This window comes from Malaclemys terrapin, chromosome 12 (assembly GCF_027887155.1).
Source record: "Malaclemys terrapin pileata isolate rMalTer1 chromosome 12, rMalTer1.hap1, whole genome shotgun sequence".
NCBI lineage: Eukaryota > Metazoa > Chordata > Testudines > Emydidae > Malaclemys > Malaclemys terrapin.
This window is the reverse complement of record NC_071516.1, coordinates 50011878-50034210: the sequence shown is the minus strand read 5'-3', so window position 1 is coordinate 50034210 and position 22333 is coordinate 50011878. Positions and strand designations below refer to the sequence as shown.

General features: G+C 65.3%; 1 protein-coding gene across 1 annotated transcript; it reads left to right on the top strand.

Moving 5' to 3' along the window:
- Nucleotides 1-495: 495 nt before the first annotated feature.
- Nucleotides 496-15063, top strand: AP1G2 (adaptor related protein complex 1 subunit gamma 2). Its single transcript, XM_054045257.1, is given in 23 exon segments — nt 496-534; nt 943-1147; nt 2305-2429; nt 3389-3530; nt 4621-4717; nt 5366-5442; nt 6128-6223; nt 6417-6497; nt 6626-6724; nt 7329-7384; nt 8273-8386; nt 8480-8625; nt 8708-8763; nt 10929-11049; nt 11218-11309; nt 11406-11513; nt 11515-11534; nt 12837-12941; nt 13295-13448; nt 13514-13643; nt 13981-14147; nt 14714-14812; nt 14896-15063. Coding segments are annotated over 22 exon segments (2394 nt in total). The 5' UTR covers nt 496-534; nt 943; the 3' UTR covers nt 15001-15063.
- The last annotated feature ends 7270 nt before the right edge of the window (nt 15064-22333 follow it).

Sequence of the window (22333 nt, the reverse complement as noted above, 5' to 3'; positions counted from 1 at the left end):
CGAGAACCCAGGAGTCTGGGCCCACAGCCTCCACCTCCAACCCACTGGGCCCCACTCCCCTCCCAGAGCCAGGGCGAGAACCCAGGAATCCGGGCAGGCTCCCAGCCCCTCATTACCCAGTGTCCCTGACTGTAGTGTCTGCAGAGCCTGGGGGCTGCCCCTAGCCCCACACCCCCTCCGAGGCTGGGGTCGAAGGGGGATGGGCCAGGCTCCTTCCCCCTGGGTGGGCCCCCCACACACAGCCCAGCACCACAGCGCCCCCAAGAACCGACCCATACCAGCTCTTCCAAAAGCCCCTCCCTCTTCCTCAGACCTCCCCCCGAAAACCCACTATCCCCCGGTTCCCCCCCAAAGGCTTCCCCCGAAACCCCCCAGAACCCCCAACCCCTCAGTCATTGCCCCCATCCCCCTACTTCCCCAGTCCCTCTCCGGCCCCATGGGTGCAGTTCTGCCCCGCGGCCAGCAGGGGGCGGCGGGCGCCAGGTGAGCGCAGCGCACAGGTGAGGTCTTCTGCGGAAGTCTGGAGACAGGCAGGTAAACGGGGGGCAGGGAGCGGAGCCCCCCCGTCCTGAAGAGATGGAGGGGGAGGGGCTGGTTTAGGAGAGCAGCCAGGTGAGGGGGAGGCGAGGGCCCAGGGATGTGCCAGGAGGGGTCGGGGGGGGGGGGAGGGAATGTGAGGGACAAAGAGGGAGGGGGCCCAGGTGCACGTGGCGGGTGAGGGAAGTGGGGGGATGGGGCCATGGAGGGGGAAATGGGGCCCAGGGGGACCTATGGGGGGGAAGGAAGTGGGGGGAGAGACGTGGTGAGTGGGGGAAGGGTGATGGGGAGGAGACAGGGCCCAGGTGTGGGGGGAGGGAGTGAGGGGGGGACTGGGATACGGGGTGGTGGGGTTCGGTTAAGGGAGGCTGTGTCTCGGGGGTAACCCCCTCCCTCTCCTCCCAGGATGGGGGACCCCCTCCTGACGCTCCCGGAGCTGATCCGGAGGGTGCGGGGGGCGCGGACGCAGGCGGTGGAGCGGGAGCTGGTGCAGCGGGAGTGTGCCCGGATCCGGGGGGCCATTCGGGCCGGGGACCCCCAGGCCGGCACTGCCAACCTCACCAAACTGCTCTACGTCCACCTGCTGGGGTACCCTGCCCACTTCGGCCAGGTAAGGGAACCGCGTCCCGCTATACCCCAGAACCCCACAGCACCCCAGGCCCCGATATCCCCTACTGCACTGCCAGGCACCCCCCACTGCACCCCCAGGCCTTCACTGCACCCCCAGGCCCCGATATCCCCTACTGCACTGCCAGGCACCCCCCACTGCACCCCCAGGCCTTCACTGCACCCCCAGGCCCCGATATCCCCTACTGCACTGCCAGGCACCCCCCACTGCACCCTGATATCCCCTACGGCACCCTCAGAACCCCACTGCACCCCCATGCCCCAATATTCCCAACTGCACCCTAGACCTCCTACTGCCCCCCTGCACCCCGATACCCCCCACTGCACCCCATGCCCTGATATCCCCCACTGCACCTCCAGACCTCCTACTGCCCCTCTGCACCCTGATATCCCTGACTGCACCACCAGACCCTGATATCCCCCACTGTACCCCCCAGAACCCCACTGCACTCCCACGCCCTGATATCCCCCACTGCACCCCAGACCTCCTACTGCCCCTCTGTACCCCAATATCCCCCACTGCACCCCCAGAACCCCACTGGACCCCCACACCCCAATATCCCCCATTGCACCGCCAGACCCTGATATCCCCCACTGCACCTCAGACCTCCTACTGCCCCTCTGCACCCCGATATCCCTCACTGCACCCCCCCAGAACCCCACTGTACCCCCAGACCCTGATATCCCCCACTGCACCCCCAGAACCCCACTGCACACCCACACCCCAATATATCCCACTGCACTACCAGGTCCTCCAGTGCACCCCCAGGCCCCGAGATCCCCCACTGAACCCCCAGGCTCCACACTGCACCCCCACACCACAGTAACCCCTTTTGCACCTCTAGTCCCCCTGACATCTCAATATCTTCCCTCCCTTCCCCCGGGATCTCCAAACCCTGGCCCTGCTGTGCCCTAGGCCTGGTGGGACCCCAGTATCCCTAACCCCCTGTCTGCTCCTCCTGGGGGGACCCCAGCAGGGCAAGATGGGGATTAAGATTATTGTTAATTTATCTTCCACCTGTTGCCCCTGAACTGCCTGCACCCCCAATCCTCCCACCCTGCACCCCTCTGCGTCCCATTCCTCCAATAGCCCCTCCCCTCACTGATCCCCTCTACCCCACACCCCCCTTGTCCCCCCAGATGGAGTGTCTGAAACTCTTGGCCTCACCCCAATTCCACCAGAAGCGGATAGGCTACCTGGGTGCTGCGCTCCTATTGGACGAGAGGCAGGATGCCCACTTGCTCCTGACCAATAGCATCAAGAAGTGAGGGGGAGATCGGGTTTGGGGGGGCTGAGGATTGGAGATTTGGGGGTATGCCAAGGGGGCTGATGGTGCTGGGGGGCTCAGGCTGTGGTATGGGGGGACCCCAAGGGGGCTGATTGTTCTGGTGGGCTCAGGCTGGGGTATGGGGTTTGGGGGGACTCCAAGGGGGCTGATGGTTCTGGGGGGGCTCAGGCTGGGGTATGGGGGCTTGGGGGGACCCCAAGGGGGCTGATGGTTATGAGGATATCAGGCTGGGGTATGGGGATTTGGGGGGAGCCCAAGGGGGCTGATGGTTCTGGGGGTATCAGGCTGGGGTATGGGGGTTTGGGGGGACCCCAAGGGGGCTGATGGTTCTGGGGGTATCAGGCTGGAGTATGGGGGTTTGGGGGGACCCCAAGGGGGCTGATGTTTCTGGGGGTATCAGGCTGGGGTATGGGGGTTTGGGGGGACCCCAAGGGGGCTGATGGTTCTGGGGGGCTCAGGCTGGGGTATGGGGTTTGGGGGGACCCCAAGGGGGCTGATGGTTCTGGGGGGCTCAGGCTGGGGTATGGGGGTTTGGGGGGACCCCAAGGAGGCTGATGGTTCTGGGGGGCTCAGGCTGAGGTATGGGGGTTTGGGGGGACCCCAAGGGGGCTGATGGTTCTGGGGGGCTCAGGCTGGGGTATGGGGGCTTGGGGGGACCCCAAGGAGGCTGATGGTTCTGGGGGGCTCAGGCTGGGGTATGGGGGCTTGGGGGGACCCCAAGGGGGCTGATGGTTCTGGGGGGCTCAGGCTGGGGTATTGGGGTTCAGGAACTCAGAGGAGCTTCTGGCTATGGGGCACCGGAGGTTTGGGGGGCTAGGGTTGAATCTGGGCGGTGAAGACAGGAATGTGGGGTTCAGAGGATGAGGTTGGGGTGTCCGGGCTGGGGTTTGGGGGGCTGGGCCAGTCCTTGGGGTTCACCCCCCCTCTCCCCGCAGCGACCTTGCGCACCCCTCCCCCTGCGTGCAGGGCCTGGCGCTGGGCTGTCTGGGCTGCCTGGGCTCGGCGGGGATGTGCCGTGACCTGGCGGGGGAGGTGCAGCAGCTGGCGGGGGACGCCCCAGCCCCGGTGCGCAGGAAGGTGAGTGGGGACCCCCCAACCCCTCCTCGCCGTGACCCCCGTCCCCTACAAGCCTCTCTTGTTCCCCCAACCCCTAGCCCCTTCTCCTCCCCTAACCCAGACCCCTAACCCCCCTGCCCCCCGCAACCCTTAACTCCCTCCTCTGCCCCTGTAACCCCTAAATCCCTCCTCTGCCCCCACAACCCCTAACCCCCTGCCCCCCGCAACTCCTAACCCCCCTGCCCCCTGCAACTCCTAACCCCCCTGCCCCCCGCAACCCTTAACCCCCTCCTCTGCCCCTGTAACCCCTAAATCCCTCCTCTGCCCCCCACAACTCCTAACCCCCCTGCCCCCCGCAACTCCTAACCCCCCTGCCCCCCGCAATCCTTAACTCCCTCCTCTGCCCCTGTAACCCCTAAATCCCTCCCCTGCCCCCCGCAACCCCTAACCCCCCTGCTCCCCGCAACTCCTAACCCCCCTGCCCCCCGCAACCCTTAACCCCCTCCTCTGCCCCTGTAACCCCTAAATCCCTCCTCTGCCCCCCACAACCCCTAACCCCCCTGCCCCCCGCAACCCTTAACCCCCTCCTCTGCCCCTGTAACCCCTAAACCCCTCCTCTGCCCCCCACAACCCCTAACCCCCCTGCCCCCTGCAACCCTCAACCCCCTCCTCTGCCCCTGTAACCCCCAAATCCCTCCTCTGCCCCCCACAACCCCTAACCCCCTGCCCCCCGCAACCCTTAACCCCCTCCTCTGCCCCTGTAACCCCTAAACCCCTCCTCTGCCCCCCACAACCCCTAACCCCCTGCCCCCCGCAACCCTTAACCCCCTTCTCTGCCCCCCACAACTCCTAACCCCCCTCTGCCCCCTGCAACCCCTACCCCCCTCTGCCCCCTGCAACCCCTAACCCCCTCCTTTGCCCCCTGCAACTCCTATCCCTCCCGCCCCCCACAACCCCTAACCCATTGTTCTGGCCCCCTCAACCCCTAACCCCCTCCTCTGCCCCCTGCAACTCCTAAGCCCCTCCTCTGCTGCCCGCAGCCCCTAACCCCCCCTTCCCCCTGCAACTCCTAACCCCCCCGCAACCCCTAACCCCCACTCTGCCCCCCCAGGCTGTGGCCTGCGCCGTCCACATCGTCCGCAAAGTCCCGGAGCTCTCTGACGTCTTTGTCCCCGTCTGCGACCGGCTCCTCAAGGAGCGACGCCACGGTGAGGGACCCCTGAAATGCCCCGTCCCCCACAATCCTCAGTGCCGCCCCCCCAGCTGCCAGGAACTGCCACCACGGTGAGGGACCCCTGAAATGCCCCGTCCCCCCAATCCTCAGTGCCGCCCCCCCGGCCGCCAGGAACCTCTGCCCCCATCCCGCACCGTGATCCCGCCTCAGCCGATCCCCTGAGGTCCTTCCATGATGACCTTTCGGGGGGGGGGGGGGCGGAACAGACATCTGGGGATGGAGGGAGGGACCCCTAGAGGGGCCCTTCTGGCTCCAGCCCCTCCTCTGGCTGTGGAGTGAAGACAAGAGGTGTCGCCCCTCCGTGGTCCAGCGTTGGGTTTTCCCACCTGCGCTGAGTCCGCCCAGGCCTTCCTGGTCCATTAGACCTCAACCCAGATGGACTCAGCCCCCCTCCCCCAGTGGCTAGGGAGTCCGTGGGTAAACTGAGGCACGCCTAGGGGTCATACCCCTCTTACCAAAATACCCTCGTTGGCCCATAACGCCCAGCCGCAGAGGAGCTGGCCCCTGCCAAGGATTGTCCTGATGCCATGGTGAGGGGCTACAGCCCAGAGAGAAGGGAGCGGGGTTAGAATCCTCACCCTGAGCCCAGGGAGTTGATTGACACCTGTCGGCCTCTTGTCAGGCCTTCTTCACGTCACCCTGCTCTTGATCACGGAAATGTGCGAGCGAAGCCCGGATGTCTTGAGTCACTTCCGCAAGGTGAGAGAACCCAGGAGTCCGGGACCCCAGCACCCCCCTGCTCTAACCACTAGCCCCCACTCCCCTCCCAGAGCCAGGAGAGAACCCAGGAGTCCGGGCCCACAGCACCTCCTGCTCTAACCACTAGCCCCCACTCCCCTCCCAGGGCCAGGAGAGAACCCAGGAGTCTGGGCCCCCAGCACCCCCTGCTCTAACCACTAGCCCCCACTCCCCTCCCAGAGCCAGGAGAGAACCCAGGAGTCCGGGCCCACAGCACCTCCTGCTCTAACCACTAGCCCCCACTCCCCTCCCAGGGCCAGGAGAGAACCCAGGAGTCCGGGCCCCCAGCACCCCCTGCTCTAACCACTAGCCCCCACTCCCCTCCCAGAGCCAGGAGAGAACCCAGGAGTCCGGGCCCCCAGCACCCCCTGCTCTAACCGCTAGCCCCCACTCCCCTCCCAGAGCCAGGAGAGAACCCAGGAGTCCGGGCCCACAGCACCTCCTGCTCTAACTACCAGCTGGGGAGGGGGTCCCCTTGCTGGGAGAGAACCCAGGAGTCCTGGCTCCCAGCCCCCCACCCCCGCTGGGGATAGGTGTTTCCAGAGGTGGTAGGGGATATGGAGGGCTGGGGGGGGTGGGGAGAGAAGGGAGGGGGTGATGGGAGTGATATGGGGGGACAATGTACTCACCCCCGTCCCCCCTCCAGGCCGTGCCCCAAGTGGTGGAGATGCTGCGCAACTTAGAGGTGTCGGGGTACTCGCCGGAGCACAGCATCATGGGGGTCAGTGACCCCTTCCTGCAGGTACCCCCCTTCCCTGCCCCACAGCCTCATTCCCCCATCCTGTCCCCTCACCTTGCCCTCACCCATCCCCTCAAACATACCCCCCACCTTCTTCCCATGCTCCCAGCCATCCCCCTAGTCCCCCCACCCCCTGCTGCCCCTTGGGGTTCCCTCCCCCGACCCCCTCCCTGACACCCCCAATCTCCCCTCCCAGGTGCGCGCCCTGCGGCTGCTGAGAGTCCTGGGACAGGGCAGTGAGGAGACCAGCGAGGCCATGAACGACATCCTGGCCCAGGTGGGTGGGGCATGGGAGGGGGAGGGGCAGGAGGGCAGATGTGGGGGCAGGGAAGGGAGGGGTGGGAGGAGGGGGGAGCAAGCACCGAGCCGGTGCTGACCCCCCCACCCTGTCTCCCCCTCCACCAGGTGGCCACAAACACGGAGACCTTGCACAACGTGGGCAGCGCGGTGCTGTACGAGACGGTGCTGACCATCACAGCGGTGCGCTCGGCGCCCGGCCTGCGGGTACGGGGGGGGCACAAACCTGACCCCCGAGCACTCCTCCGCCCGGGACTCTGCCATGCTCCCCCCTTTCTCCCTCCCCCAATCAGTGCAGAATCCAGTAGCGGGTAGTTCCGCAGGTTAATGCCCCCCAACCGCCTCCCAGGCATAATTTAACCCTGGGGCCTCATCCCCACCCCCTCTCTGTCTGCTCAGCTCCATCCCCTCCTTCCTCCCCACTCATTCGTTCTCTTTGCCCTGCTCCCCCTTCCAGAGCCCCGTTCCCTCCCCCAGTCAAGCCAGAATCCAGTAGCAGGTAGTTCCCCAGGTCAATGCCCCCAAACTGCCCCCAGGAGCAATCTAATCATGAGACCCGATTCCCCACTCATTCATTGGCTGCTCTGCCCCATTTCCGCCCCCCCCGCCACTCCTCCTCCAATCTCTCTGCCCATTTCCCTCGTTCCCAGCCCCCGCCCTTCAACATTTGGGCCACAATCCAGTAGCGGGTAGTTCTGCAGGTTAACACCACCCAATCCTGGGATCTGATTCCCGGCTCATTCCCTGGCTGCACTGCCCCATCCCCTCCTTCCTAGCTCCCCTTCAGCCTCTTCCCCCTGCTCCCCCGCAGGTTCTGGCTGTCAATATTCTGGGACGATTCCTCCTCAGCAGGGATCGGAACATCAGGTAAAAAGGACCCAGGTGTCCGGGACGCTCCCTGTGGCCCCTAGTAAGAAAGGGGGTGGGAAGAGACCAGGACTGCAAATGGGACCCAGGTGTCCTGGACATTAGCGCCCTGTGGGATGCGGGGGGTGGGGGGAAATGGAGGGAGCGGGAGATGGGGCTAGGTTTGGGGGTGGAGGAGTCAGGGAGGATGACTGGGAGGGGCTGGGTTTGGAGTGAGAAAGAGAGAGGAGGTGGGGCTAGATTGGGGGGACAGAGGATGGGGAGGAGCTGTTTTGAGGGGTTGAATGGGGGATGAGAGTTTGGGGGGCACAGGGCAGGGAGGGGCTGGGTGGGGGATCTGAGTTTGGGGCCACAGGGTGGGAAGGGGCTGGGTGAGAGGATCTGAGTTTGGGGGTGCAGGGCAGGGAGGGGCTGGGTTGGGGGGATCTGAGTTTGGGGGCACAGGGCAGGGAGATCTGAGTTTGGGGGCACAGGGCAGGGAGGGGCTGGGTGGGGATCTGAGTTTGGGGCCACAGGGCAGGGAGATCTGAGTTTGGGGGCACAGGGCAGGGAAGGGCTGGGTGGGGATCTGAGTTTGGGGCCACAGGGCAGGGAGGAGCTGGGGGAATCTGAGTTTTGGGGGCACAGGGCAGGGAGGGGCTGTGTGGGGATCTGAGTTTGGGGGCACAGGGCAGGGAGATCTGAGTTTGGGGACACAGGGCGGGGAGTGGCTGGCTTGGGGGATCTGAGTTTGGGGGCACAGGGCACGGAGGGGCTGGGTCGGCTGATCTGAGTTTGGGGGCACAGGGCGGGGAGGGGTTGGGGGTGACTGGAGAGCTGGGGACGGGACCCCAGGCGTCCGGGAGGCCGCGCGGGGCGCTCACCCCGAGGCGGGGGGCCGTTCCCCAGGTCCGTGGCCCTGACGTCCCTGCTGCGGCTGGTGCATGCAGAGCAGAGCGCCCTCCAGAGGCACCGTGCCACCGTGCTGGCCTGTCTGCGTGACCCAGACCCCTCCATCCACCGGTGAGACACGGGAGACCTGGGGGCACCGGGGGGGGGGGGGAGCTGGGGCGGGCCCGGCCCCCAGCGACTGACCCCCTCCCTCTCTGCCCCTAGACGCGCCCTGGATCTCAGCCTGGCCCTGCTGACGGGCGCCAACGTCCGGACCATGACCCAGGAGCTGCTGGGTTTCCTGGAGACCTGCCCCCCGGCCATGAAGCCCCCCTGCGCCTCAGGGCTGCTCCTCGCCGCTGAGAGGTGAGTCTGGCTGGCAGGGGGCGCTGTGGGGAGTGGGGTCGGGGTGGTCAGCATGTGGCCCCCCCACCCCCTTTATCTCTTGTCGCCCCCCAGATTTAAACAAACGCTGGCATATAGACACCATGCTGCAAGTGCTGACCATGGTGAGAGGCGGGGATCTAGGGGTGCAGCAGGCAGATTGGGGGTGAAGGGAGCACGCAGAGAGATCTGGGGGTGCAGGGGGAGATCGGGGTACAGGGAGAAGGCAGAGAGATCTGGGGGTGCAGGGGGCGATCGGGGTACGGGGAGAAGGCAGAGAGATCTGGGGGTGCAGGGGGCGACCGGGGTACGGGGAGCAGGCAGAGAGATCTGGGGGGGCAGGGGGCGACCGGGGTACGGGGAGCAGGCAGAGAGATCTGGGGGGGCAGGGGGCGACCGGGGTACGGGGAGCACGCAGAGAGATCTGGGGGGGCAGGGGGTGATCGCTGGCTGGGAAGAGATGGGAGGAGGCAGCAGGGTAAGTAGCAGGGAGGAGGGGCAGATGGGGGCTGGGGGAGGGAGCTGGGAATGATGGGGGTCCGGGTGAAGGGGGGCAGATGGGGGCTGGGGGAGGGAGCTGGGAATGATGGGGGTCCGGGTGAAGGGGGGCAGATGGGGGCTGGGGGAGGGAGCTGGGAATGATGGGGGGTCCAGGGGGGAGGGGGGCAGATGGGGGCTGGGGGAGGGAGCTGGGAATGATGGGGGTCCGGGGGGAGGGGGGCAGATGGGGGGCTGGGGAGGGAGCTGGGAATGATGGGGGTCCGGGGGAGGGGGGCAGATGGGGGCTGGGGGGGGGAGCTGGGAATGATGGGGTCCGGGGGGAGGGGGGGCAGATGGGGGTTGGGGGGGGAGCTGGGACTGATGGGGGTCCGGGTGGAGGGGGGCAGATGGGGGCTGGGGGGGGAGCTGGGACTGATGGGGGTCCGGGGGGAGGGGGGGCAGATGGGGCTGGGGGGGGGGAGCTGGGAATGATGGGGGTCCGGGGGGAGGGGGGCAGATGGGGGTTGGGGGGGGAGCTGGGACTGATGGGGGTCCGGGTGAAGGGGGGCAGATGGGGGCTGGGGGGGGGAGCTGGGACTGATGGGGGTCCGGGGGGAGGGGGGCAGATGGGGGGCTGGGGGGGGGAGCTGGGACTGATGGGGGTCCGGGGGGAGGGGGGCAGATGGGGGGCTGGGAGGGAGCTGGGATGATGGGGGTCCGGGGGAGGGGGGCAGATGGGGTTGGGGGGGGAGCTGGGACTGATGGGGGTCCGGGGGGAGGGGGGCAGATGGGGGCTGGGGGGGGAGCTGGGACTGATGGGGGTCCGGGGGGAGGGGGGCAGATGGGGGCTGGGGGGGGGAGCTGGGACTGATGGGGGTCCGGGGGGAGGGGGGCAGATGGGGGTTGGGGGGGGAGCTGGGACTGATGGGGGTCCGGGGGGGAGGGGGGCAGATGGGGGTTGGGGGGGGAGCTGGGACTGATGGGGGTCCGGGGGGAGGGGGGGCAGATGGGGGGTTGGGGGGGAGCTGGGAATGATGGGGGTCCGGGGGGAGGGGGGCAGATGGGGGGCTGGGGGGGGGAGCTGGGACTGATGGGGGTCCGGGGGGTGGGGGGCAGATGGGGACTGGGGAGGGAGCTGGGACTGATGGGGGTCCGGGGGGAGGGGGGCAGATGGGGGGCTGGGGAGGGAGCTGGGAATGATGGGGGTCCGGGGGGAGGGGGCAGATGGGGGTTGGGGGGGGGAGCTGGACTGATGGGGGTCCGGGGGGAGGGGGGCAGATGGGGGCTGGGGGGGAGCTGGGACTGATGGGGGTCCGGGGGGAGGGGGGCAGATGGGGGCTGGGGGGGGAGCTGGGACTGATGGGGGTCCGGGGGGAGGGGGGCAGATGGGGGTTGGGGGGGGGAGCTGGGACTGATGGGGGTCCGGGGGGAGGGGGCAGATGGGGGTTGGGGGGGGAGCTGGACTGATGGGGGTCCGGGGGGAGGGGGGCAGATGGGGGTTGGGGGGAGCTGGGAATGATGGGGTCCGGGGGGAGGGGGGCAGATGGGGGTTGGGGGGGAGCTGGAATGATGGGGGTCCGGGGGGAGGGGGGAAGATGGGGGCTGGGGGGGGGAGCTGGGACTGATGGGGTCCGGGGGGAGGGGGCAGATGGGGGTTGGGGGGGGAGCTGGGACTGATGGGGGTCCGGGGGGAGGGGGGCAGATGGGGGTTGGGGGGGAGCTGGGAATGATGGGGGTCCGGGGGGAGGGGGGAAGATGGGGGCTGGGGGGGGAGCTGGGACTGGGGGTAACCAGGTCTCCCCCCCCCCAGGCCGGCTCTTCGGTGCCGGACGATGCTGTCTCCCGCCTGATCCAGCTGATTGGGGGGGGCCGGGGAGCTGCACCCTACATCGTGAGACGTCTCTATGAGGCACTGGCCTGCGACATCTCCCCGGTGAGGGGGGGTCTCGGTGGGGGAGGGGGAGAAGGGGGAGGGCGGAGGTGATTGGTGGGGGGGAGGCGGAATCCTGGTGGGGGGAGGGGCCAGGCAGTTTTGGGGGCGGGGCTAGTCCACACTCTCTCATTTGGGGGGTCGTCCCCCACCCCGCTTTTTTTCCCCAGCAACCCCCTGGTGCAGGTGGCCACCTGGTGCATCGGCGAATATGGCGACCTTCTCCTAGCTGCGAGCTGCGAGGAGGCGGAGCCTGTGCAGGTCAGGGGGCGGGGGCTGGTTGGGGGGCAGAGGGGGGATGACACTGGGGTGGGGGTTGGGTCCCGGCTCACCCTTTGCCCCATGTCGCCCCCGCAGGTGGAGGAGGGGCAGGTGCTGGCACTGCTGGAGCAGGTGCTGCAGTCTCACCTCTCGCTGCCCCCTACGCGTGCCCTCGCCCTGACGGCCCTCATGAAACTCAGCACCCCGCCTGCAGGGGGACATTGAGTGAGGCACCCCCAAATCCCTGTGCATGCTCCCTGCACCCCAACCCCCTCAGCACCCCCCAAATCCCTGTGCCTGCTCCCTGCACCCCAAATCCCCCTCAGCACCCCCAAATCCCTGTGCCTGCTCCCTGCACCCCAAATCCCCCTCAGCACCCCCAAATCCCTGTGCCTGCTCCCTGCACCCCAAATCCCCCTCAGCACCCCCAAATCCCTGTGCCTGCTCCCTGCACCCCAAATCCCCCTCAGCACCCCCAAATCCCTGTGCCTGCTCCCTGCACCCCAACCCCCTCAGAACCCCAAATTCCTGTGCATGCTCCCTGCACCCCAACCCCTTCAGCACCCCAAATCCCTGTGCATGCTCCCTGGACCCCAAATCCCCCTCAGCACCCCCAAATCTCTGTGCCTGCTCCCTGCACCCCAAATCCCCCTCAGCACCCCCAAATCTCTGTGCCTGCTCCCTGCACCCCCAAATCCCCCTCAGCACCCCCAGAATCCCCTAACATGCTCCCTGCACCTCAAAATACTCCTGAGCACCTCCAGAATCCCTGTGCATGCTTCCTGCACCCCAGACCCCCCTCAGGACCCTCAGAATCCCTATGCATGCTCCCTGCACCCTGAAATCCATCTCAGAACCCCCATTATCCCTGTGCTTTCTCCTGCACCCCCAAATCCAAATTGAACCCCATAATCCTATGCATGGTCCTTGCAGCCCAGACTCCCTCTGCATGCTCCCTGAACCCCCCAAAACCGTTCTGCACCCCAGAATCCCTGTGTGCATGGTCCCTACACCCCCAAATCCCCTCTGCACCTCCAGTATCCCTCTGCATGCTCCCTGCAGCCCCCTGAATCCCTCCCCATGCTTCCTGTACCCCCAAATCCTCACTGCACCCTGGAATCCCTGTGCATGCTCCCAGCACCCCTAAATCCCCTCTACACTCCAGTAAAACCTGTCTGGGCTTCCTGCACCCCAACATCCTCTCAGAACCCCCAAAATCCCTGTGCATGCTCCCTGCACCCCCAAAATCCTCTTTCCCCTCCCTGATCTCTGCGAATCCTCCTGGAAGTCTCCCTGCACCCCATGTCCCCACTGTGACTCCAAACCAGGGACACCCCAATGCTGTGTATGCACCCCAAATCTCCATACAACCCCACCAGCTCCCCCACGCACCCTGCCCCCCCACATCTCCAGCATAGCCCTGACACCCGGGGGAAGTTTTGTCCCTCCTCTCTCCCCGGTCTCCCTGCACCCCCGGGCCCCCCTTTACCGCTGGAGGGTGATGGGGCCCCAATTTGTCTCCACCAGCCGCATCCGGCGGATCGTCTCTGTGTTCGGCAGCTGCCATGACATCGAGCTCCAGCAGAGGGCGGTGGAGTACAACGCCCTCTTCAGAAGATATGACCACCTCAGGTGGGGGGGCGGGGAGCCCGGACTCCTGGGTTCTCTCCCCGGCTCTGGGAGGGGCGTGGGGTCTAGTGGTGGCAGGGGAGGGGGTGGGGAGCCAGGACTCCTGGGTTCTCTCCCCGGCTCTGGGAGGGGAGTGGGTCCTGTGGTGGTGGGGGAGGGGGCGGGGAGCCAGGACTCCTGGGTTCTCTCCCTGGCTCTGGGAGGGGAGTGGGGTCCCGTGGTGGTGGGGGGAGGGGGGCGGGGAGCCAGGACTCCTGGGTTCTCTCCCTGGCTCTGGGAGGGGGAGTGGGGTCCCGTGGTGGCGGGGGAGGGGGCTGGGAGCCAGGACTCCTGGGTTCTCAGGCTCATTCCCACAGGGCGTCTGTGCTGGAGAAGATGCCCCTGGTGAAGGCGGAGGAGGAGGAAGGAGCTGAGCTTGTTGCAGCAGGAGGCCAGAAGAGGGCGCCGTCCCCAGCTCTAAGGAGGAGCCCAGCCAGGTGTGGAATGTGGCCTGGCCCTGGGGGGCACTGGGTTGGGGGGGTCCTGGATGATCCCCTGCCCCCCCTAACCCACATCCCACCATCTCTCCCCTCTAGGTCGCTGACCTCTTGGATCTCCTTGCGGGGGCCCCAGCTCCCCCCCAGGCCCCCGTGGGCTCAGACGCTCCCGTGACTGAATCGCTGCTGGACTTGCTGGAAGACTTGACCACCGGTGGTAAATCAGGGGGTGAGGAATGGGGGCCTGGGAAGAGGTGGGGGTGAAGAATGGGGGGGCTGGGAACGGACGGGGGTGGGGAATGGGGGCGTGGGAAGAGGCAGAGGGTGGGGAATGGGGGGCTGGGAACAGGCAGGGGGTGGAGAATGGGGGGCTACGACGGGGGGGTGAGGACTGGGGGGCTGGGAACAGGCAGAGTGTGAGGAATGGGGGGGCTGGGAACAGGTGGGGGTGGGGAATGGGGGGCTGGGAAGGGGGTGAGGAATGGGGAGGTGGGACTCAGTGGGGGGCACTTTGTGGAGGGGGGAGCGGGGACACCCCTGAGTCCTTGGTGTCACTCCCCCCCCAGCGCCCCCCATCCCCCCGCTGACGGTGTGGGAGGGGGACGGGCTGCGGCTGGACTTTGCCTTCCAGCGCCCCCCGGGGGACCCCCACCTGCTCCTCGTCACGGCCAGCGCCAGCCGCACTCACCCCGGCACCGCCTCGGGGTTCCTGCTCCAGGCGGCCGTGCCCAAGGTGAGCCCCCCCGTGCTCCCCACCCCTCCTGCCGGAGGGGAAGTCATGCTTGGGATGGGTGGGGGAGGGGGAACTGGTGCGGGTGAGCAGGGTGGGGGGAGGGAACAGGCTGTGTCGGGGTGAGGCATAGGGAAGAGGAAGGAAGGGGCAGAGCGGGGGGTCAGGGTGCGTGTTTGGGGTGCAGGTGGAGCAGGCGGAGGAATGGGCAGAGTGTGGGGGCAGGAGGAGGGGACAGTAGAGGTGCGGGTGGGGGTGGGGTAGAGGCTGTGTGGGGGTGGGGCAAAATGGGGGGGCCGGGCGCATGCCGGAGGTGGGGAAGGCATAGGAGGCGGGGCAGGGCGCGTTCCGGGGGGTGGGGCGGGTGCATGCCAGGGGTGAGACGGGCATAGGAGGGGGGGCAGGGCGTGTGCCGGTAGTGGGGCAGGAGTAGGAGGGTGGCAGGGCACAGGCCGGGGGTGGGGCAGGAGTAGAAGGGGGGCAGGGCGCGTACCGGGGGTGAGACGGGCATAGGAGGGGGGGCAGGGCGTGTGTCCGTGACCCCCCCCGCTAACCCCCCACCCTCCCAGTCTCTGCAGGTGGAGCTGGAGGCCCCCAGCGGGACGTCGGTGCCGGGCCCGGACGGGGCCCCCCTGAGGCAGCGGCTGCGTGTGCGGAACCCCGGCCGGGTGAGGGGGGGGGCTCAGCCCAGGGATCCCCTCCCCCGCTCCTCCCCCAGCCCCCCACCCCCTGACTCCCCTTCTCCCCCCAGGTCCCCCTGCGGATGCGCCTGCGACTGGCCTACACCCCCCCCGCGGGGCGCCCGGTGCAGGAGACCCTGGAGCTCAGCGACTTCCCCGCGGCCGCCTGGCAGTGACCGCCCCCGTGCCCCATCGTCCGGACCCAGCTGGGGGGGGTGTGAATAAACAGCCTCCCTGGAGCTATGCGTCTGTGTCCAGTGTGTGTGGGGGGGGCGGGTGAGATGGGAGGGGGCTGGAGGTGAAGGAGGGGGATCCCGGGGGGGGCTGGTTGGGGGCAGGCTGAGGGGAGAAGGATCCCGGGGGGGCTGGTTGGGGAGCAGGCTGAGGGAGGGAGGGATCCCGGAGGGGCTGGTTGGGGAGCAGGCTGAGGGGAGAAGGATCCCGGGGGGGCTGGTTGGGGAGCAGGCTGAGGGAGGGAGGGATCCCGGGGGGGCTGGTTGGGGAGCAGGCTGAGGGAGGGAGGGATCCCGGAGGGGCTGGTTGGGGAGCAGGCAGAGGGATGGGGGAGCTGGTTGGGGAGCAGGCAGAGGGAGGGGGATCCCAGGGGAGCTGGTTGGGGAGCAGGCAGAGGGATGGGGGAGCTGGTTGGGGGGCAGGCAGAGGGAGGGAGGGATCCTGGGGGGGTTGGAAGGGGGACAGGCAGAGGGAGGAGGGATGGGGGGCTGGTTGGGGGGCAGGCAGAGGGAGGGAGGGATCCCGGAGGGGCTGGTTGGGGGGCAGGCAGAGGGAGGAGGGATGGGGGAGCTGGTTGGGGAGCAGGCAGAGGGAGGGGGATCCCAGGGGAGCTGGTTGGGGAGCAGGCAGAGGGATGGGGGAGCTGGTTGGGGGGCAGGCAGAGGGAGGGAGGGATCCTGGGGGGTCTGGAAGGGGGACAGGCAGAGGGAGGAGGGATGGGGGGCTGGTTGGGGGGCAGGCAGAGGGAGGGAGGGATCCCGGAGGGGCTGGTTGGGGGGCAGGCAGAGGGAGGAGTGATCTTGGGGGGCAGAGGGAGGGGGGGAATCCGGGCCGGCGGCGGACCAGGGACGCGGTTGGGGGGGGACCCGCCTGCCAGGCCGCCCCCCCCCAGCGCCCCCTGCCGGGAGAGGCTGAGGCTGGAGCATCCTGGTCCTTCCGCCAGGTGGCGCTGCTGCCCCTCCCCCCTCCCGGCTTCATTCATATTCCGGCCACGCGCCCCCCCCCCCCCCCCCCCCGCACCTCCGCCGCCAATTAATTCTGCTGCCTCACGGCGGCGTCCCCGCCCCCCGCCCCCATCGCGCTGGGGGGAGGGGAAGCGGCGGAGTGAAGGAGCCGTAATATCTCGGGGCCTGGGATTGCCCCTCACCCCCGCCCTGCAGCCCCTGCCCCCCGCCCTGGAGCCCCTGCCCCCCCCGCCCAGCCTGTGCCCCTCACCCCCGCCCTGCAGCCCCCGCCCCCCCGCCCAGCTGATACCCCTCACTCCCGACCCGCACCCCTCCCCAGCCGTGCCTCCCGCCCAGCCTGTGCCCCTCACCCCCGCCCTGCAGCCCCTGCCCCCCGCCCAGCCTGTGCCCCTCACCCCCGCCCTGCAGCCCCCGCCCCCCGCCCAGCCTGTGCCCCTCACCCCCGCCCTGCAGCCCCCGCCCCCCCAGCCCAGCCTGTGCCCCTCACCCCCGCCCTGCAGCCCCTGCCCCCCGCCCAGCCTGTGCCCCTCACCCCCGCCCTGGAGCCCCCGCCCCCCCAGCCCAGCCTGTGCCCCTCACCCCCGCCCTGCAGCCCCTGCCCCCCGCCCAGCCTGTGCCCCTCACCCCCGCCCTGCAGCCCCTGCCCCCCGCCCAGCCTGTGCCCCTCACCCCTGCCCTGCAGCCCCTGCCCCCCCCGCCCAGCCTGTGCCCCTCACCCCCGCCCTGCAGCCCCCCGCCCCCCCCCCCAGCTGATACCCCTCACTCCCGACCCGCACCCCTCCCCAGCCGTGCCTCCCGCCCAGCCTGTGCCCCTCACCCCCGCCCTGCAGCCCCCGCCCCCCGCCCAGCCTGTGCCCCTCACCCCCGCCCTGCAGCCCGCCTGCCCCCCGCCCAGCCTGTGCCCCTCACCCCTGCCCTGCAGCCCCTGCCCCCCCCGCCCAGCCTGTGCCCCTCACCCCCGCCCTGCAGCCCCCGCCCAGCCGGTGCCCCTCACCCCCGCCCTGCAGCCCCCGCCCAGCCGGTGCCCCTCACCCCCGCCCTGCAGCCCCTGCCCCCCCCCCGCCCAGCCGGTGCCCCTCACCCCCGCCCTGCAGCCCCTGCCCCCCCCCCGCCCAGCCGGTGCCCCTCACTCCCGACCCGCAGCCCCCCTGCTGTTCACCTGGCATTGGATTCTCTCTGTTGTTTGCTTCTGTCTGTCCCATATCACAGGGGTGGGGGGGCCGTGCCAGCCCCTTCGGTCCTCTCCCTGCCCTCGCCACCCAAACGAATTTGCTCCTCAGTGAACTGAATTTCTGTCCCTGGTGATTTGGGGCAGGGGTATTGGGGGGAGAAAACGCTGAGGGCATGAAGGGGGTGAGGGAGAAGCCAGTGGGTCTCTTGTCTCTGGCTCCGGGGGTGGAGGGGGGAAGGGGGTCTTCACCCGGCAACATGAGGCTGAGAGAGTATCAGCAAATGGTGACCTGTACTGCACAGCTACCAACATGGGCCCAGCCTCAGTGAGAGAACCCAGGAATCCGGGCTCCCAGCCCCTCCCTCCCCACTCTAACCACTAGACCCCACTCCCCTCCCAGATCTGGGGAATGGAACCCAGGCGTCCTGGCCCCCAGCCCCCCCTAGACTCCACTCCCACAGCAGGGGATAGAACCCAGGCATCCTGGCTCCCAGCCCCCTCTCCTCTAGCCACTGGACTCCACTCCCCTCCCAGATTTGGGGAATGGAACCCAGGCATCCTGGCTCCCTGGACCAGCCTGGGAGTTTTGTTTGTCTTCCCACATGCCTTTTTCTCCTTCTTTCTTCCCCTTGTAGTCCCTTCCTCACCACCCCTCCCTGCTCCGGAAGAATTTTAATTAGTGTCTCAGATTTAATTAATTCAGATGCTAATTAATGATGCGGGGGGGGGGGTGGAGGGCCCAGATTTGAGGGGGGAAGGGGGGGCGGATGGGCCCAGCTGGCTTGGCATGATGCCACCACTGTCTGGGGGAACTGGCCAGGGTGGGGGAGGGGAATGGACAGAACGAAGAAGGTCAGCGGGCAGAGGAGTGATGGGGTGGCTGTCTCCCTGCCCCCTACGGCTCCAGAGATGGGCACCCGCCGTGCCAGGCAGGGAAAGGGGGAGTGAGACGGGGTGAAGATGGCATGATAGTGGCAGTGGGAGGGAGGGAGAGCAGAGGAAGTGGGCGGGCCGGCCAGAGCGAAAGAACGAGGCAGGCGGAAAGGAGGGGCTACAGCATCTGCCAGCCCTGATGCCCAGAGTGACGCTGCGCGGGGGGAGGGGCACCAGCTGCCAGGGAGATGCCCCCCTCCCCCCTCGCTGCGGCATGACTCGGTGCCACCCGGGAGGGGGAGGGGGGCAGCCCAGCGGGCGCCCTCACACGAGGGGGAGGTGCCAGCCTCGTGCCCATGGGGACAGAGCCCCCCCGCCATGTGCCAGCCCCCAGCCAGCTGGCACAGAGTCAAAGGTGCCGGCTGGTGGGCGCGCGGGGGGAGCGGCTGGCACACAGCCCCCAACACAGACACGCAGAGCGACTGGCACGGAGCACTGGCATTGTCAGAGAGAGAGATGGGTGTGTACAGGGAAGGATAAATAGCATGGGGATGGATGGATCGATGGAGAGAAAAAGGGAGTGCATGGGGATGGATAGACGAGTGTGCACAGAGCTGGATGGCTAGATAGAAAAAGGGATGTACAGGGATGGGTAGAACGATAGACAGAGGGGGCGTATGGGGCTGGATGGCTGGCTTAGGTAGGTAGCTGGGGGAGAGAGAGGAGTGGGGAGGGATGGAGGGAGGGATGGATACCTATCGAGGGTGGGACAGATGCAGGGTTAGCGGGGTGTGGATGGAGCGAGGGATATAGAAGTGGCGGAGGAGTGAGATCCTTTCACTCACCAGGCCGGGAGGTAGAAAGAGGCTTGGAACCGGCCATTGAGAATTTTCAGCACTTTTAATATTTCCGCTTTTCTCTCCCCTCCCTGTCGCCCACCCCTGGGTACCATGGCCCTTGGTACCCTCCAAGCAGGGCTGCCATCGCCCTGCGGATGAGCAGCCTGCCTGACCCGGCACTGCCGCAGAGGCAGAGAAGAGAGGAAGGAGGCCAGCCAGCCGCATCCAGGCCTAGCTAGCCGCAGTGGGGCTGGCCAGATACCAGTGGGGCACCATGGGCAATAGCTGGATGGGTGAGACCCAGGGCTGGAGCAGAGAGATGGGGACATCCCAGAGCAAAGAGAAAGATCTATCTATCTATCTATCTTCCACAGAGACTGGCTGAGGAAGAGGAGGAGATGTCACCGAGGAAGATCTCAACCCCCCTGTTGGTCCTGCCACCTAGACGCGAAGAGTTTCTTCATCTCGCAGGGTGAGCACGTGGTGGAGGGAAGGGAGGCATTGGCAAGAGCAGAGGTGGGGAAACCAATGGAGGTGTTAAAGAAAAGGGGAGGTGGGGCATCTTCCCAGCCATGCTTCCTGATTGGCCAAGGGAGGGATGTCCACACCTGTGAAAAGCCAATGCTATGTTCGGATTGGCTGAGGGGATGGGATGACAAAGGGTGTCTTCTCTGTACTACTCCTGAAGGGCCCGTCCCTTCCTTTCATCCACTTTCGGCCACCAGAATGAGCCAAATGGGCTCAGAACTTTCCGACATTTCCCAACCGGACAAAGTCACGGCATCCCCCAGGAGCCCCCCCAAACACCAGTTCCAGGCAGCTGCTCCATGGGATGCCCCTCCCGCTGCGCCGCCTCCTGCTGCCTGCCGCAAGGGCTCCGCTCTGGTCGGCGGGGAGGGAAGGAAGAGGACTGCCCTGCAGGGCGCTCTGGTTCTCTGCGCCACCGCCCCCTACAGGGCGGCCGGAGCGGAACAAGGACAAAACAAAACAAAAAAAAGCGGCCGTGCCACCCTAGGATTGGGCAGAATGCCGCCTCCAACAATCTGCCGCCCCAAGCACCAGCTTGCTCAGCTGGTGCCTGGAGCCGGCCCTGGAGGGGGTGTATGAGGATAGATAGATAGATAGATAGATAGAGGGGGTGGATGGGGATAGATAGATAGATAGATAGATAGATGGGGTGCATGGGGATAGATAGATAGATAGATAGAGGGGGTGGACGGGGATAGATAGATAGATAGATAGATTAGATTAGATAGAGGGGGTGTATGATAGATAGATAGATAGATAGATAGATAGATAGGGTACATCCAGACTACCCGCCGAATCGGTGGTTAGTAATTGATCTATCGGGGATCGATATATCACGTCTCGTCTAGACGCGATACATCGATCCCTGAACGCGCTCCCGGCTACTATAAGGTGGGTGCATAACTGGCTGGATAACCGCACTCAGAGAGTTGTTATTAATGGTTCCCAATCCTGCTGGAAAGGCGTAACGAGTGGGGTTCCGCAGGGGTCTGTTTTGGGACCGGCTCTGTTCAATATCTTCATCAACGACTTAGATATTGGCATAGAAAGTACGCTTATTAAGTTTGCGGATGATACCAAACTGGGAGGGATTGCAACTACTTTGGAGGACAGGGTCATAATTCAAAATGATCTGGACAAATTGGAAAAATGGTCTGAGTTAAACAGGATGAAGTTTAACAAAGACAAATGCAAAGTGCTCCACTTAGGAAGGAAAAATCAATTTCACACATACAGAATGGGAAAAGACTGTCTAGGAAGGAGTACGGCAGAAAGGGATCTAGGGGTTATAGTGGACCACAAGCTAAATATGAGTCAACAGTGTGATGCTGTTGCAAAAAAAGCAAACATGATTCTGGGATGCATTAACAGGTGTGTTGTGAGCAAGACACGAGAAGTCATTCTTCCGCTCTACTCTGCTCTGGTTAGGCCTCAGCTGGAGTATTGTGTCCAGTTCTGGGCGCCGCATTTTAAAAAAGATGTGGAGAAATTGGAAAGGGTCCAAAGAAGAGCAACAAGAATGATTAAAGGTCTTGAGAACATGACCTATGAAGGAAGGCTGAAAGAACTGGGTTTGTTTAGTTTGGAAAAGAGAAGACTGAGAGGGGACATGATAGCAGTTTTCAGGTATCTAAAAGGGTGTCATAAGGAGGAGGGAGAGAACTTGTTCACCTTAGCCTCTAAGGATAGAACCAGAAACAATGGGTTTAAACTGCAGCAAGGGAGGTCTAGGTTGGACATTAGGAAAAGTTCCTAACTGTCAGGGTGGTTAAACACTGGAACAAATTGCCTAGGGAGGTTGTGGAATCTCCGTCTCTGGAGATATTTAAGAGTAGGTTAGATAAATGTCTATCAGGGATGGTCTAGACAGTATTTGGTCCTGCCATGCGGGCAGGGGACTGGACTCGATGACCTCTCGAGGTCCCTTCCAGTCCTATAATCTATGAATCTATGAATCTATGAATCTGACTCCGGAACTCCACCGGAGCAAGCGGCGGTAGCGGAGTCGACGGGGGAGCCGCGGCCGTCAATCTCGCGCGTGAGGACCCAAGGTAAGTCGAAATAAGATATGTTGACTTCAGCTACACTATTCCCGTAGCTGAAGTTGCGTATCTTACATCGACCCCCCCACCCCAGTGTAGACCAGCCGATCGATCGATAGATAGATAAGGGGCTGGCTGGCTGGATAGATAAATAGATTAGATGGGTGTGGATGGGGATGGATGGATGGACGAATAGATAGCTAGACATGTATCTGGAAGGATGGATGGATGGATGGATGGATGGCTGTGTAAATAGATGTGTGGATGGAGAGGGTTGCCTGGCTAGATAGATGGGTGTGGATGGCTGGATTACATAGATTGCTGAGGACGGGGGTCAATGGATGGCTAGATTAGATATACGGATGTTTATTGAGAAGGCTAACTAGATAGTTTAGATTAGGTGGATGTGTATGGGAATGGATGGATAGCTAGATAGATGAGTGTGTATTATATATATATTTCGTCTATCTTTTAGAAAGATATCTTATCTAGTCCAATCTAATTCCATGTATATTGAAGTCAAAACAAATTCATTCCAGAGAAGTGTTTCCATGAAGTTTTTTTGATACTTTGGACACACAATTTTCAGGGATTTTCTTCTCTCAGTCAGACTCCATCCCTCACTTCCCGTCCCGGTCCGGAACCAAAGGAAATTGGGAAAAGCCGGAATTCCCCTCGGAAGGGAAAATGCGAGATTCCACCAGCTCCTTTTGGGGTGTCAGACTTGGGAGACCTTCGGAGGTGTGGAAATGATTTATAAATGCAACGGGACAAAGGCAAGCGACTTTGCAGTCGAATCTCCTGCAGGCTGAGGACAGTGGAAGGATTCAAAGAGCAAAAACATCCCAGCCAGAGGT